The following is a 17,425-nucleotide window of genomic DNA, read 5'->3' on the forward strand; positions in this document are numbered from 1 at the left end:
ATTATACGCCAATAAAGATGTTAAAAAAATTTTTTAAAAAAATGAATGAATGGCTTCCTGTGGCCTGGAGGGCGTTCATCCTCGCCTCCCCCTCTCTGTTCACAGGCCTGGGAGAGCAGCCAGGACAGGACTCCTCGACCTCCGAAAAGAAAGCTTGCAAGAGACCAGGCCAGGGTGTTCAAGGAGCCTGTGTGGGGCCTGACCCTGTACCCCCAGGAGAGCACACTTGTGCCAACTCGTGGATGCTGTTCCGTCCTCGTCTCCCTCCGCCTCCCCACCTGCTGCTTGAGACCCTGTGTCCATGCCTTCCCAGAAGCCTCTCCTCCTTTGGCCTCCATCACCCATGCTCTCCGGCCCTCCTCCCTCCTCTCTGGCCTTGCGGGCTCGGGCATCTTGTTGAGGCCTCTTTTTCATCCCCTCCTCACACTTCCATGCCATTCAGGGTCCCACCCCAGGTCCTCCTCTCTTCTCTCCCCAGCAATCCCCGCCTCTGTTTCTGTCTGTGTCCCAAGGTTCCCCCGAGGCTATGTTCGTGACTCCAAACCTCCACCTCCAGCCCTGCCACCTCCTCTGAGTGTCCAGCCCTACGGCAGCCACCTCCTGAGACCCCAATCCCAACATGATGTCTGAACCTCTACCAAATCCTGTGGGGATGACCTCACCACCGCCCCAGCCATCCAAGCTAGAATTTCACAACTTGTCCTTGATTCCTCCCTCCCTTCTCCTTGCCTCCTTCATGCCGCCAATCACCAACCTCATCAATTCTACCTTCATGTCTCCATCCTATTCCATCTACTTTCCTCCTTTCTGACCACAACCTTTGGAGGCCACCATGCTCTCCTCCACCCAGGTCCCAGTGCTGGCCTCCAGACTGGCCCCAGCTTAGCCCGGCAGCACAAGTCCCAATTTGATGTCACCCCCTTGCTCTACGTCTTTCAGCTGTGCCTTGTAGCTCACAGGATTAAAACCAAATTCCTCACTTTAGCACCCAAGGCTTTTCAAGGCTTGTCTCTTGCCCCCTTCTCCAGCAGCAGCGTGCCCTCTTGGCTTCAGGCTTTCCATACTTAGGGCTCCGTCTCCATAATCCCTAGCAGGATCCCAGGCTCGTGGTGCCAGGACAGAAGCTCTTGATGGTAGGTGTCAGGAAAGGCCCCTAGTGTAGAAAGGGGGTGATGCCTTGGGGGTGCCTCAATCCCCCGTGAGTCTGATCAGTATGAGTCAGTTCCCTGAGGCTCCAATTTGGATTCAGAGGAGCAAGGACTAGATCCCAGGCCACTGTGGCCCACCAGGGTGACCACGGCCGAGGGGCCAACTCTCCCACTGCCATCACGACCACCCATGTGCACACTTTTTTTTTTTTTTTTTGCGGTACGCGGGCCTCTCACTCCCGTGGCCTCTCCCGTTGCGGAGTATAGGCTCCGGATGCACAGGCTGAGCGGCCACGGGTCACGGGCCCAGCCGCTCCGCAGCATGTGGGATCCTCCCGGACCGGGGCACGAACCCGCGTCCCCTGCATCGGCAGGCGGACTCTCAGCCACTGCGCCACCAGGGAAGCCCTATGTGCATACTTTAGACAGGAGGAAATGGGGAGGAGCAGGATAGCTCCCGTGTGCTGAGCGTGTTGTTCTGTAGCTCATTAAATCTTCCCAAGAACCCTAGGCAGAAGGCTTTTAAAATTATTCCCATTTCCTAGAGGTGGAAACAGAGGCCAGAGAGGTTCAATAACTTTCCCACTGTCAGCTACAATGTGCTAGACCCTGAATTTGAACCCATCTCTATTGAATTCCAAAGTCATTAAAATACACGGGAGTAATTTAAGGCAGGGACAAGAGTAGGAGACTTTCGGGGGAGGGGGAGTGAGAGAGAGCAGGAAGTAAAGATGGAGAGAGTGATGATCGGGGAGAGAGATGGGGTGATGGATGGAGAAATCACTGCTCTGTCCAATCACCTTTTTTGTTCCCATAGCTGGAGGCAACTTCGGGGAAGGCAAGTATGTGAGCAGGAGAGGGACACACCCTCTAGGTACCCTATCTTCCCCCATAACCCTGGCTCCTTGGAAGGCCTGTGGCATGGGACAGAGATGAGCAGAGTGTCAGGGAAGGACTTAAGTCCTGTTGGTCAGAGGCTCCATCCAGGGCCTCCAAATGGGCCTCGGGGAGCAGATCCTTGCAAAGGTGGGCATTCATCATTTTTACATCTTCGTTCAGATCCCTACTAAGGAAGTAATAATATTGGCAAGCTTTTACCACGCTTTCTATGAGCTAGTGAGAAGACTAATTACCTGACGACACTAATAAATGGTTACGATGTTATTAAAAATGGCACCAAGCTAGGATTAACAGGCTCATCAGTTGTAGGGAATCGGGTTTAACAAGGTGCCCGCATGTGCCGTCAGGGGCCACGGTCTTGATGGATACCGGGTTGCATGGAGGCCAGGGATGAGACCCCCTCTTCTCTCCAGCTGAGGGTCAGCTTAGGAAGATCTGGCTGCTGCTGGATTTTCTAATCCACCCCTTTGCAAATGGCTCTGCAGAGCTCTCGGGCCCCTGGGGATGCTGTGGGTTGCAAGACTGGCATCAGCCTCGTTTACTTCTGCGTGTGGCCTCCACAGTCCACGGGATCCCCGCTTCCTCCCCAGCCCACCTCACCTCTGCAAGCGACAGGCTCAGAACCCACCCGGAGCCCCATGCTCCAAAGCCCCACTCATGAAGCTCGGAGGGAGGGGGGAGCTGATAAATGGAGATGCCTGTGGGGCTTGCTGACTAATTTCCATAATAATTACAGTTATTACCAATAACGGTGACAACACCACTCCCTCCTGTTTCGACTGAATTCCGCCATCTAGGAGCTGTTTCCCCACCAGTTGTCGCCTCTGACAACAAGTGGGGAAGAACACAGGGCAGGTATCATTATTCTCACCGTTGAGTTAGGAAATGAGCTCAGGGAGAAAAAGGGACTTTCTGAAGCCCCCTCCCTGGCCTCAAAGGAATAGCCGTAATGATAAAAATAAAAACAACAGAAGCAAGTACTGACACGGTACTAACTATGCAGTACACATGGGTGAACTTAGTCCTCACAACAGCCCGTGGGGGAGGGGGCTATTATTATCACTCCCATTTTACAGCTGAGGAAACTGAGGCACAAAGAGGTTAAGAAACTTGTCCAGGAGCACACAGCTAGTAAGTGGGAGAGTGGGAATCAAATCCAGCCCCAGTTCACGCTCTTTACCATTAGTCTCCGCCGCCAGCCTTCCCTGGGAGACCCGCTTCCTAGGGCCGAGGAAATGACTCCACCAGTGAGGTTCTGCCTGAGCCTTCTTGCTCTGAGCTCCAGCCTCCTTCCCTTCCCAGCTCCCCTCTGACAGGCGCAGGAGGGCTAACACAAGAAGGCCCTGATGCTGCCTGTCTGTACCTGGAGAGGCGAAGTGATAATAATCCTTTTGGCTGAGGCTTTCCAGGTTGCAAAGACTTACTATGTGAACCTTCCCTGCCCTGGGTCCTGGGGCCAGATGGCTTTCTGCAGAGGTCAGAGCCCAAGGCTTCAGAAGCGGAGAGCCTCCAAAGATTCTTTGAGTCCCAGCTCCACTGCTTACTAGCTGGGAACCTTCACCTCTCTCTGCCTCAGCTTCCTTGTCTGTTAAATGGGTGGTAATAACAGTACCTACCTCACTGGGTTGTTGTAAGGATAAACGAGAGAAGGAATATGAGGGGTCTGGTGGTACAGATCCATTGCATTCATTAACAGGTATTTGATAGAAAATGCTTCTGGAAAGTTGAAGGCCCTGAGCTGGAAGGCAGGCAATGTTTAGTCTGTGCTGGGTGAGCCTGTACCAATGGCTCCTTTGTCTCCATCTCTCCTTCCCCCAGGGCCACTCTCTGCCAGGATGCCCCACCCTGACGTGCACAGAGGACTTAGCCACGCCTCCTGGGAGGTCCTTGGTCCCTTGTGCTCCCGCCTCACTTACGTGGTCAATGAGCTCCTTGATCATGCCGTTCCACTGGCCCTTGTCGTCCTGTGCCCCATATTTCCCGTCCTCCACCAGCCGGATCTCGTAGGAGAAGCCCAGGATGTGGGCCAGTTCCTTGAGCAGGTCGATGCAGTAGCCCTCGAACCGGTCATTCCCGAACAGGGTCCTGTCGGACTTCCGGAACATGACAAAGGGCTCCTCCTGCGGGGACAGATGGGAGAGGGGCAGACAAAGGCTGAGTCGGTGGGGCAGGTCCAGCTGGGGCCAGAAAGCTTGGGCCAGGTCCTCTGCAAGGGTGTTCTAAGCCATCTTTAGGGGTTGCTCAGAATGGCCTGCTAAGTCAGGAGAGGGAAAGCGCACTTCCTGAGAGCCAACTTTGTGCCTCACAGATGGCCACCTACTGACGTGCACACAGCACTTAGTAGGTCCTTATTGATTTGATCGTCCAATGATCACAGAGCTAGAAACTAGTGGAACTGGGATTCGAACTCAAGACTGTGATTCTGAATCCCACGCTCTCTCTGTTGCACTGTCAACACAGGCCAGTGGTCCCCAAAGTGTGGTCCCCAGACCAGCAGCACCACCCGGGAACTTGTCAGAAAAGCACATTCTCGGGCCCCACCCAGACATACTGAACCAGAAACTCTGGGGTGGGGCCTGGCAAGGTGTGCCACAAGAAGACCTCCAGGGGGTTCTGATGTCTGCTCCAGTGTGAGCACACTGCTGCAGAAGGCCCTTCATCGTTTCTTCCCTGACTGCTCCCCAGCTCCTGTCTAACAGATGAGATCTCCCTGCTCCCTGACACCTTTCTCTCTCTCCAAGGATCTAGTCCCCAGCGTTAGGACCTGCCAGTGAGTGATTCTTGATAACTATGGTAGTTTGCATTTGCACGTGCCAGGCGTCAGCAAATCAGCAGACGAGACGGTGCCCGTGGGGGTCCAGTGCAGAGCCCAGCAGATTAGGAGGGTTCAGTGGACAGTAGCTGGTATCGCCTCCCTTAGCCTGAGTTTCAGCCTTCTGGGGGTAGCTCCATTCTGTAGATGTACAAAGTGAATCCACGAGGATAACGTAACTCGTGGGAGGTCACTCAGCTGCCAGAGAGAGAGGATTTGACTCAAGTCGGTGTGGTCCCAGAGCAGGAGCTCTTAACCCCCTCCCTGTGCCAGAGGCCCTGAGTCACATGGTGCCTCTCCCTAGTGGGCAGGGGGTCCTCAGAAGGTGGCCTGTGGGTCCAGAGCATAGGTGACAGCTGTCCCACATTAGGTTCCCTCCCTCCCACGTGATAGGGAGCCAGTGAAGGGCTTTGAGCCAGTGAAGGCCTTTGAAAGGGCATGACTGTCTGACCTCTCATTTAGAAATAAAGCCCTGGCAACCCTGCGAAGAATAACTGGGAGTAGAGGCAGGAAAACCTTGGAAAGAAGCTACTGACCTCGTCCAGTATGAGATACACAGAGTAAGGAACGGAGGTGGATGGGTTGAACTCTCAGCAAACTCATCATCTACTGAGTTCTTACTATGCACCAGGCATTGATTTAAACTCTTTTTCGGAGTGAAAAAGGCTCATGAGCTTTCAAGATAGGTGACATTACTGTATGCTAACACATATATATGGAATCAAAAAAAACCCAACAAAACTGGTTCTGAAGAACCTAGGGGCAGGACAGGAATAAAGACGCAGACGTAGAGAATGGACTTGAGGACGGGGGGAGGGGGAACGGTAACCTGGGACGAAGTGAGAGAGTGGCATGGACTTATATATGCTACCAAATGTAAAACAGATAGCTAGTGGGAAGCAGCTGCATAGCACAGGGAGATCAGCTCGGTGCTTTGTGTCCACCTAGAGGGGTGGGATAGGGAGGGTGGGAGGGAGACGCAAGAGGGAGGAGATACGGGGATATATGTATATGTATTGCTGATTCACTTTGTTATAAAGCAGAAACTAACACATCATTGTAAAGCAATTATACTCCAATAAAGATGTTAAAAAAAAAAGATAGGTGACATTATCCCCATTTGATAGATGAGAGAACTGAGGCTCAGAGAAGGTCAGTAAGTTGCCCAAGGTCACACAAGAGTTGAATTATAGTCTGATGGAGTTCAGTCTCAGTCCTTCCTGCCTGTAGCTCCTTGGTCTCTTTCTGGGCCTTAACCTTCCCCCAAGCCACCTTGGCACCCCCTCGTGAAGGAATGCCTCGAGCCTTCAGCTGATGGGGGGGACCTTCCCCCCGCCTGTGGGGGGAAGCTCACGCCCACACGCCCATAAGAAGAGCACACACCTCATCTGGAGGCGCATCATTCTCTCAAGCGGTGGGGCCATTCCCTTGACACTGTGGGCCCCTGAGCAGTGAAGGGCCCTCGTCAGGGGTTCTCAGGCACAGAAACCCACCGGCAGCCTCTTGCCAGGCTCCTGCCGCGGAGGGTGGGCTAGATCCTCTGGCCCTGGTTCCCCGGCAGCACTGCTTCTCAAAATCCCATCCCATGCCTGATTCATTCTCGGTTTTCAACAGTCCTTTGGGATGTTGCAGAGAAAGGGCAAGGGAGTGTCTGAATCCCCAAGGGGTTCTGAGCAAACCACCTCTCAGTCTAATTGGGTGAAAAGCTGGGTCCTTTGGCTAGACTCTGTGCTAAATCTCAGTGCCTCCCGTCCCCAGCTCTAAGCAAGCAGCTCACAAGTTTGCAGAAAAGAGTTGAGGAGGTGCCGGGGAAGGGGCTGAGACTACACGGAGGGAAGGGAACTTAGGCTACTGTGGACCCTGCCTTCGTGCAAATTAATCTCTGGGATGGTGCTGCCCTGAACCTTGGCACAGGGCCTGGTGAGAGGGCCTGGGTGAGGCTTCAATCCCATCTCAACTGTTAGGTCAGATGCTCTTGAGCAGTGAACGAACTGTGCCACGGCACCTGGTAGCCCTGATGTTAGCTCAAGGAAAGAATTAAAGAGAAGGTACCTTCTTTGCCAGGTGAACCACCAACCACATAGAGATTCCGAAGCAAAATCGACCTCCTTCTGTAAAATGGGGATAATAATAGGATCTACCTTACAGGAGTGTTGTTAGGATAAGACGGGTCAGTCTGTGAAAAGCACTTAGTGCCTGGCAAATGTAAACTGCAATATCATTATCATTATATTATTAATATCATTATCATCTTTCTGGGCACGGGGTGACCTGTTATTGAAGTGACCTGTCCAGCCTAGAGACCATGCCCAATGTCACCAAAGGTTAAAAATCATAGCTAGCAGCGGAAAGCTATTTCAGGAAAGGTCCCTGAGATAGCTCACTTCCTGACCCTCTCTCCGAGACCCTCCCAGGCCCTATCCTCTAAAATTAGCACTTCATTTGCAAAGCCACCCCAGCCCCAGAATCTATACATCTTCATATAAATACGCTGCCTTTGGAGCAGCTGTAAAATGCCATTAATTTCAGGAAGTGCTTTGCGGATGGCATACATATTTAACAGCCAAAGCCCAGAGCATTAAAACGGTGCTCGCCTTAGTAATGGGTCTCTAGACCTGCAACATTTCCTAGGGGGTAATTCTGAACTCCGCCAACTACTTATTCATGGACTATTTCACAATTTATTACTGGAAATGTCCAGACAGCCAATTCACAAGCTCTCTCGGCTGCTAATCGATTGCTCAGTGAAGGTGCCCTCAATTTCATGACTTCGCTCTCTCCTATTGCTCTGGGAGAACAGCCGTAGGAATGGGGGTAATATTTCTCTGCAACAAGTCACAGGAAACAAGAGGCCAGAAAAAGAACCTTTTCCTACTTTTCATTGCTAGGGCTTTTAGTCTAGTTTCTTAGTCTAGTTTCACCAGCATGAGAGCCGAGTGACAGGACCTGTGGAGTTGGAAGAGGGTGCCTTGGGGGGGGGGTGGGGAAAGCCAAGGGTTACCTACCTAAGAGCCCCTCCTGGCTTAGGCCATCTCAACACACACCTGCACACGCATGCGCTGTGTATGCACACAATGCCGCTGGCACGAATACACCGCATTCTCGGATGGTCTGACCTGCTCAGACACGGAAGCCAAGGACCCCGGCCCCCAGGCCTCGGCTTCTGCCAGTTAGAACCAGGACAGAGCATTAGGAGTCCAGTCCTCCCAGCAGGTGGAGCCTAGAGTGGCTCCTGGCCTGGGATGGTTCTCCCGGCCCACATCCTGGTCTCCCCAGCTTCTCCTCTCTTGTGCCAGGTGTGCAGGTCCGGCTTGCCTAGCAGTTGCACCTCAATGGGTTACAATGCGCACATGGCACAAACACACCGGACGGTGCTTGTCCAGACACCTGTGTGTAGCCAATCCCACACCTGCACAGGTGCCCACATGCGTGCCGACACCACTGCTCACTTCAGCAGCCCCAAGAACCCTGAACCTTCCAAAGCAGGCCCCCCAGAGCGAGTTGAGTGTGTTTTCTTGGTGTGTGAGCAGAGCTTTGGGCAGATGAATTTTTCACGAGCTCACGGAAGAGCGAACCTGAGCAGAAGCTGGGGCCTGGCAGGGAGAGGGTGGGGAGGGCAGGCTTCCAGCCTCTTGCTGCTGCTGCTGCTTCCGCCTCAGGAAGGGGGAAGAGCCCGTGGCTCTGAGGGGTCAGAGAGGGCAAGGTCCGGGCTCTGTCCATCTGTCTGTCCAGGGTAATGCGACCTTAGCACCTAACCCCGGGATTCAGGATGGAGGAGGAGAGAGGGGGCTTTGGGGGCAGCCCCCGTATCTCCCTGTGTTCTCTGCCACATCCAGATCCCAGGGACCAGAAGAGGAGGAGAGACTCCCTCATCAGGGTCTCAGGTCCAGCCCTGTTCTCCAGGGCAAAGCTGGGGGATGTTCTTGCACCCAGGCTTGGTACCTGCCTGTCACTCAAAGCACTGTTGCCCTGACAACACACTTCCAGAGAGGCGGGGCCAGTGCTCTCCGTGGGAGGTGCTGGCCCTGCTTTCAGGCTGCCAAGCTTGGGGTTGGGTTTTCAGCCAGAGCGTCTGGGCTGGGCCGGGCTGGACACTCCCCACAACGGGTGCTGCTGTCCCCAAAAGCCCAAGCTGAGAGCACTGTACCCTGACCAACCCCTCCCAGGGCTCTGGGACATGCAGACCACGCTGAGACTTTTAGGAGACTCTGAGGACATTTTCAGCTGGACACAGAGTTTCTTGGGGACCAGTGTAAAGGCTGTGTGTCACATCCTCTGTCCCCGCTCTGCCTCCGGGAAAGGCTGGGCTTCTCTCAGGGAAGAAGTAGACCCCACCATCCATGATCTCTGGACAGTGGGGCTGGAGGAAGCTGGATCATGGGTCACTCTCAGACCATGCGAGTATCTGACCCTGCATAATGGGGTGAGGATGGTGGGACATCTGCTTCAAGTGGGTCAGCAGCCATGTCAGAGGCCAAGGCAAAGGAGCCCAGGGGTAGGGGACTATCACAGTGTCAGGGTCAAGGGCTCAGACCTTGAGGTGGCGGTTGGGATGTGGAGCTTTATGTATCAGCAGGAGATTAGAGCTACGAGGGGCTCAGGAGGTCACAAACCCTAGCGCTTGCAGGGACCAGTCAGGAAATGCCCGTATAAGAAGCAGTCAGGAGTAAGCAGTATGGAATGGTGGGGGTCTGTGGTGAGCCAGGGAATGCCCACCAGGCCTTAAAGACATTCAAGTCCAAGCTCAAAGTTTATAATGCACCCTGACAGAGATAAGCTCTGTGACCATGGTCAGGGGTCAATCTTCAGTGAAGTTCAGGGCCCTGGTTGTGGATGGAAGCAGAGGTTTTCTCGAGAACTCTCATTCTGCTTACTTAAAACCCGAGCTTACTGGGGACTGGATTTATAATCAATAATAACAAGAGCAGCCATTACTTAGACAGCACACACTCTGTGCCATTTATTGTTATTAATCATTCATCCTCTCAACTCCACGAAGTAAGGACAATTATTATCACCTCTCTTTCGCAGATGGGGAACAGAGACACCAAATGACTAAGCAGTTTTCCAGGGTCGTACAGCTAGTGAACAGTGAAGCCGGGACTCAGACCCAAAGGTTTGAGTCTCTTAACCGTCACAGTCTGGCCCTTGTGTCCTGGTCACACTTGCGTGTCGCCAAGAGCTGCTGGGCTCCCGTTTGCCCGGATGAAGGGCAGGGGAACCGACGGAGCTGCGTCCAGGCTGCCAGCCAGCGGGGCTTCTCTCCTTCCTTGGGGTGCTGAGAGCCAGCTGGACGATGTGGGCGGGGCCCTCAGTGAGCAACTGAGTGCAGCAGGTCAGGACCTTTGCAAGAAGCTTCCAGTATTGCCCAAGAAACTGTGAGAAGAGCACAGAATAACTGCGCGGTTCTACCTCTGCAGCTGAAGATAAATTCCCTGTGGCTTTGCAGAAGGGTCTTATGCCCTTGAAACCGGGCTGCTGTCACTTTAATAAAATTTAACCCTGTGGTCACTGGAGGTGTGTGTATTTTGCACCCTTTTGGTATATTATCTTTAGCTCCCCTCTTACCGTTAGAGTATTGTTTTGTGGCTGAATCAACTCAACTCATTTAATTCTCTCTCCTGATCTCTCTGAGCACCTCCGTTTTACCTTTTTTCAATCTCGTCTTCTGAAAAGTGTTTTCTTTATATCTCGCATTGTATGCAGCTCTGCTTTTAATCTCTGACCGCCTTTTTATTAGTTTATTTTTACCCTTTTATATTTTAGCTTTCTCACACTTTCGTCCTTTTGCTTTCTGACATTTTGGGTTTACATTCTTCGCCTTCTCTAGCCAGAGCTGTTAATTATTTATTTTATTTTTTTGTCTGTCTTGGTAGCTTTCCTTTTAATCTCATTCCTTATTTTCATTTTTCTCTTTATTATTTTCCTTGTCACCTTTATTTTGTTCTCTTTCAACTTTCCTTTTATCTTTTCTATTTTATCCACATTAATATTCCTTTAATTGCTCATCACACTTCCTTCTAATCCCTTTGTTCTTTTCATGTCTTTTTAATCTTTATTTTTTGCTTTATTCTTTTTCATTTATTTTTTATTATGTTATAGGTGTACAATATAGTGATTCACAATTTTTAAAGGTTATACTCCATTTATAGTTAGTATAAAATATTGGCTATATCCTCCGTGTCATAAACTACATCCTTATTTTATTTTTCATCTCTAAATTTTTTGTTTTTACAATTTTTTCCCCTGTTCCTGATGAGATCTTTCGACTTACTGGTTTTATAGCTTGATATTTATATTTTTTTAGTTAACAAAATGTCAATCAGGCAGGCAGGATGTCTGGTTTTGGGGAAGATGCCAGTGAGGGTCTCACTCCCGAAAGGTGGGTGTTGAGAGGTGTCTCCCCAGCCATCTCCTCTGGCTCTATCAGCAGCATGTTCAGAACTGCTAGGTCTCCATCAGCTTTAACGTGGATGCTCTTAATAGTCATAAGCCTGGAGACTGGGGATGACAGCCATAGGCTACAATTGCTCCCTGGAAGCTGACGGTGCCCCTGGAGTCTGCTGCTCACTAGATTCTTGGGAGGGTGGGATTTAGCTATTACATCCCTTCTTCCTCCATGGTGTCCGCCACCCAGCCACTGAGCACATACCTGGCCCTAGAGGGAGGGCATAGGACCGTCCAGTAGGGCCTGGCCAAACCAGCTTGAGCCCCCTTTTTTGGTATAGAGTGACCTCAGCACATGGTCCTGACAATCATATTTGCTTCATTATAAGGAGAAGCTGACCAGGGCCAAAACTGTCCTCGAAGGGCCTTTGGTCAGAATCCACTGGGCTGTGATCAGGCTGCCTCCCCACTACATGGCCCAGCTTGGGCCCCAAGAGCAGTGCTACGTCTCTGAGAGGGTGAGTCCTGAGCCTCCGGACACCCTGGAGGCCTTCCAGGTGGGGCTGGTGCACGTGGAGTGGGCACAGCACTGGCCAAAGGAGGCTAGCAGCCTGGGTGTCCTTCTGCTCGCCCTGAGTTTCAAGGCTCACAGAGCCTGGGAGACCCCAAAAGCCATTCCTTGGGTTGAAATGGTCAGAAGAAGAAAGCACTATTCAGTCCTGGGCAGTGGAGGGAGGGTGGCAGGGAGAAAGGTCATAGCCGTGGCCAGGAGCACTCGGGACAGGACACTGTGGGCGGTGGCACGTGTGTGGGCTCCCAGCACCTGCCGGGCTGGGGGGAGCAGTGGGAAGGGCCTTTTTCCTGGGAACTGGGGTGGAAGAGGTGGACCCCAAGTCCTGGTGCAGAAGGCAGGTCACCCCTCCTTCCTTCTACCCATCACAGTTCCTATCAGGCATCAGGGGCTCAGGGACTGGGTGAGAGTGAGATGCAAACACACAGGCCTCTGCAGCAGGGCTGGCCAAGCAGGTCCCAGAGAGGCAGGAGGGCTGGCCTGCTCTGCCTTTGGGAAGAGGCTGCTCACAGCCACCTCCTGGGGTCTCTGGCCTGTGGCCACGAGCAGCGTTGCTGTCTCCCATCTGCTCGCTGGGGGCTTTCTGAGGGACCCTCAATGTTTCCACCTTCCTCCCCCATCTTCCAGTCTCCCAGCAGCCTCATAAGAGATGCCTGGCCTGTGCTGGGTGGGGTGATGGAGAGGTCTTTCCAACCCCGACGGCCAGCCCGCCCCAGCTCACAGCCCCTCCTGCAGGGCTGCAGCTCTTACCAGCACAGTGGTGACGATGAGGGACCTGTTCGTCAGAGAGTCGGTGACGTTAGGGCCTCGGCCTCTGGCAACCTCCGTGATGTTAAGCCCCTCGGCAGGACTCCACACCCCAACCTGGATGGACAGACAGATGGAGAACAGGAGGCTGAGTCCGTGGTCTCTCCGTCCTTTCTCCACGCCAGCAACCTCCTCGTCTCCTTCCCATCCTTCATGAGTAGCGTCATTGCTAATGTGTTTCGAGCCAACATTTCTGGCAACCCTGCTGCCTCCCTCCTTCCCAGAGGAAGACCCCAAGGTGTTCAGTCTCCTGACTTCTGCCACCTCCCCATTTGCTAGCAAACCCGCCACAGCTGGAAGGGAAAATGCAGAGGGAGAAAATGAACATAAAGACAGCCCAGGGAGCACAGCGGAAGCCGGCCTGGGATGGAGCAGACGCCATGAGGAAGTCAGTTAGGGTTAGGGCCAGGTCCTGCCCTGGGACAGAGTCACCCTGAGCCTGGGGGGCCTCCCGCCTCCTGGGGAAGACCTGGGCACCCAGCTGCTCACTGGGTCTCAGCGTGTGCCAGCTCTGGGGCCAGATGCCCTCCAAAGCCCAGGACAGGGCCTGGGGCGAGGGAGATGTCTCCTAGGCATCTGTGGAAGGACAACGAGGTGTGTCACGTGCACGAACGCAGGCGTAGCAGGACGCTGGTCTTTGCAGCTACTTGGGGGCAGAATAGAGTAGAAAACCCTCACTGGGGGCACTGGATGCCACTCGCTTAGAAGGCAGCTTGCTTTGGGGTTTTAACCTAATGGTGGCAGACACTCTGGCCGAGGTGGCGTAACCTCCGTCCCCATGGTGCCCTTGTGGATACGAGGCCTGGGGCTGGAGGGAAGCAAGGGAAAATCAAGTTTACAAATCGTTCTAAAGCCCTGGGCCTATTGAAGATCCTCTGGGACCCAACTCTGCCCAGCTCTGTGTCCATCGCAGTTCCTCTCTCTCAAGGAAGGTTCTGGCCTGCCCATTCTGTCCTTGTCCCAGTTGGGGTGGGGTACTCAGGAAACTTAATCAATTAAACAGGGAGGCCGAATGCAAACATCCCATTAAGAGAGCTATGCATAGCAGAGAGACATGTAATTATGCTTGCGTAATTCTGCCTTAATCCCCCCAAAGCCACCGGCTGGAGCTGGCTGGATCAGTTATGACCCGGCTTAGCAAACAGAAGTGATGAGAGGCAGAGCAGCTGTGTTTGGGGGCTCAGCACCCTCTCCGGGCAGCATGTCTGTCTATGCAGACCCCGCCCCCAGAGCCAAGAGGAGAGCAGACAAGCAGAGAGCGTCAAAGAGGCTCTTCTCTCAAGGAGGCTGAGCTCAGAGCCCAGCCCAGCACGAGGGACCCTAGCGGCGGGCCTGGGTGCAGGAGGCGCTCAACAGACAGCTGGCTGGCGGCCAAGTGACCAGCAGGAGCCCTCACCCCAGCAAGCATCTACTGAGCTCCAACTGCAGGACCTGCTGGACACCAGGTGCCGTGGGATTGCGAGAACAGTTAAGACTGAGGAGGACCCAGGCTTCAGAGGCTCTCCGCCCTCAATCTGGCCACCTGTGTCTAGGTATAGTAAAGAGTTTTTCTCGAGTAGTAGCTGATTTGTGTTGTTGCTGGAGGGCTGGCGGGAGCTGCGGGTAGGCTCAGATGGCAAGAGTGCTCTGATGGGCAACTACTGATGCCTGCCACAGGTGCAGGAGCGGGAGGTGGTGGCATACCTGCCATCTAATTGCCATCCTTAGAATTTTAGGCTATCCCCAGAGATGGAGAGCTGAGACAGCGACAGAGACAGACTGAGTGACAACTATTGCAGTAGTCCTGCCAGAGGAGGAAGGGGGCTACCTGGCACTGCAGGAGTTTAAATAGGAGCTGGCAGAGTGCTTGATAAGCTATAGTTTGAATAGGGTTGGACCAACGGGCCGCGATCATCTTAGGAGCAGAGGGCACAGCGCCTGTCCTTAGGGGACTGATGCTGTATGTGGCTGAAAGAGTTGCAGAAGAGTGGTTGCCCTGGCCACCCGGCCCCAGCACAGTGGCCCCATGAGTCCGTGGGAATCTCAGGATTGAATGAAGTCACCTTGGCCACAAAGTGCAACACAGGCAGAGCCAGGTCCATGACTGTGGGAATGAACCAAGGAAACAGGCTACTCGTGCAACTGGGGAGCTCGCAAGGGCAAAGGCCTGGAGGTGCAGGAGGGAGTGGGTATGACTGGGCCATGGGGAACGTTTGTGGATGGGGCAGTGGAGACTAGGCCTGGAGAGGCAACCGGGGCGTTTCCTGGAGAGCCTTCAAGGCCGGGTGAGGGACTGATACTGAATGCTTTGGTACTGGGGAGCCATGCTCATTCCCAGGGCAGGATAGAGCTTCATCTGTTTGTACACTCAGGATGGCTGGAGGGCCCGGGAGTGGAGGTGGGAAGCCAGGTTGGGGTGTTAAAATAATCCAAGGAAGAGGCCCGGACCAGAGAGGGCAGAGGAGGAGAGCAGAGGAATCAAGGGTTCCTGAAGGATCAGGGGTGGCCGCTTCACTTCTGGCCTCTTTGCGTTTTAGACACCCCCCTCTCCCAGGGCTGGAGAGGTGCCCTGGGGGCTCCCAGAAACCAGCCTGCTGTGGGAGAGGGTGTGGCTGAGCCCCTAGCTCCGAGGTCCCAGGGGATGCTGAGAATCAGGGGCTAATGTGAAATTCCCTTCTCAGGTCAGCAACCTGACTTTGTCAGAATATGCTGAAGGTTCCCAGGGATCAGAATCGGCCCCATTACAAACATTTCTATGGCAACCAGATGGGAGGCCCAGCCCCATTGGCTTGCTTTCTGCATTGAAATTCCCCGGAATCACAGAGGCCTTAGAAGCGTACAGTGGGGAGTTCAGAATCCACCTGCTTCAACCTCTCTCCAAGAGTAAGAATCACCTCCAGGCCCCCAGACAAGCAATCGCTTTGTTCAGTCTTTGCTTAAATGTCTCCAGTGACAGTGAGCTCATTACTCCCCATGCAGGCATCCCCTGGTCATTAGAAAGTTTCTCTTACCTAAGGACATGTCTGTCCCTCTGCCCCATGACAGCCCTGCAGGGACTTAGTCCGTCTGCCCCTTAAGCCTCCCATCTCCTTTCCAGGGTAAGCATCTCTGATGGCCCTTGCTCACAGGGTGATGGTTTGGGTATCTGCCATGGACAGGCCACTGGGTTCTGCCCCCCTCCAGTCTGAGAAGGCCTTCATGTTCTCTGATGGGCCAAGGCACTGGCCACACTGGGTCATGTTGAGTCCCAAGGGGGCAGATGGACTGGGTCTTGCCCCCTCGCTCTGGGTCTCTGCCTGGGGTCTGGTTAGGGGATTTAAAGAGCCTCTGCTTGTTGGCCTGCCCTCCCACTCCTGAGCCCACACACCTTCTCTAGGCCATCTTCCTTCAGGCTGATGATGTCCAGATCGAAATCCATCCGTAAGCCACTGGTTTTGTTGAAAACAATCCTTCCCGTTAATCCTTCCCATTGAGCCTGCCGGAGGGGAGAGGGCAGAGCAGCAATTCCTCGGGCTCATAAATCATCATTCGGTACAACTGTACAATGCTTCATTTTAATTACTCCTTGCACTGATACTGTTCCCCCAAGACCATGATTAATTAATAATCACCTCCATCATTGCTAGGGCTGTGGTACGAGCCAGCAATTTCCATAAATTCTATTATGCTCTTCAGCCAGCTTTACACTCGCACCTTCTCATGTACAACACCGATCACAGATGCGCTCAGATGAGCCCCCGCCTTGAAGCCACGAGAAGGGGGAGTCCATGTTAGGTCCCCAGAGACAGGCAAGGAGGCAGGCAGGCAGGCCGCGGCAGGCAAGACCTGCCGAGGGGCAGAAAGCCAAGGGGCCAAGCCAGCTCTGGCTGTAGGACCAAACACTTGGGAGTAGCCCCCAGAGAGCCGGGGGTGACAGAGAAGGTCTCCCACCCCTGCCCCTGCTCCACCCATGCCCTGGTTAAGAACTGGGGTCAGAATACAGGGTCCAACCCCAGTTGGACCTGGGATTTCATTTCACCTCGCTGCCTCAGTTTCCTCATCTGTAAAATGGAACCAATAATATTACCCATCTTACCAAAATGCTATGAGGGCGAAATGAGTTAAGTCCCTTGAAAAATGGAGAACAGTGCCTGGTACAACCTAAGACCTGAATAAATGGTCCTTTTGCTACTTTTTCTTGCCTTTAGCATCATTAACACAGAGAGGGGCAGGCAGAGGTTCAGAGAAGGAACAGGACCCAAACTAAGAAGGGCTCCATCTTCTAAAGCAGGGGTTGGCAAACTATGGGTCAAAGCCCAAATGGGCCCATTGCCTGTTTTTTTTTTTTCAGTACGCGGGCCTCTCACTGTTGTGGCCTCTCCCATTGGGGAGCACAGGCGCCGGACGTGCAGGCTCAGTGGCCATGGCTCACGGGCGCAGCCACTCCGCGGCATGTGGGATCTTCCCGGATCGGGGCACGAAGCAGCGTCCCCTGCATCGGCAGGCGGACTCTCAACCACTGAGCCACCAGGGAAGCCCCATTGCCTGTTTCTGTAAACAGTTTATGAGATCACAGTCACGCCCGTAGGGTGTACCTATTGTCTTTGACGGCTTTTGAGCTGCAACTTTGCAGTTGAATAGTTGCAATAGAGACTGGTCTGCAAAGTCCAAAATATTTACTACCTGACCCTTTTTATAGAAAAAGCTTGCCGACTCCCCTTCTAGATACACCTTGCCTGCAGGCCCGTAGCGTTAGCAATACAAGGGGCTTCACACTGCTCGCCTCCTGCAGCCTCCACAGCAGCCTCGGTGTGTGGGCCCCGTGGGTTCCTCACCCCCCTG

General features: G+C 53.4%; 1 protein-coding gene across 1 annotated transcript in view; it reads right to left on the bottom strand.

The window, feature by feature from the left end:
* The window catches only part of GRIK3 (glutamate ionotropic receptor kainate type subunit 3), a 238,219-nt gene that overhangs the window by 41,294 nt on the left and 179,500 nt on the right, over positions 1–17,425 (bottom strand). Inside the window, exons 8-10 of the mRNA XM_079937389.1 lie at positions 15,972–16,079; positions 12,569–12,682; positions 3,965–4,168 (exon numbers count right to left, since the gene is read on the bottom strand). Coding sequence (XP_079793515.1) covers positions 3,965–4,168; positions 12,569–12,682; positions 15,972–16,079 — 426 coding nt within the window. The remainder of the gene's footprint in view (positions 1–3,964; positions 4,169–12,568; positions 12,683–15,971; positions 16,080–17,425) is intronic.

Source organism: Stenella coeruleoalba (genome assembly GCF_951394435.1).
Source record: "Stenella coeruleoalba genome assembly, chromosome: 1".
NCBI classification, from domain to species: Eukaryota; Metazoa; Chordata; class Mammalia; order Artiodactyla; family Delphinidae; genus Stenella; species Stenella coeruleoalba.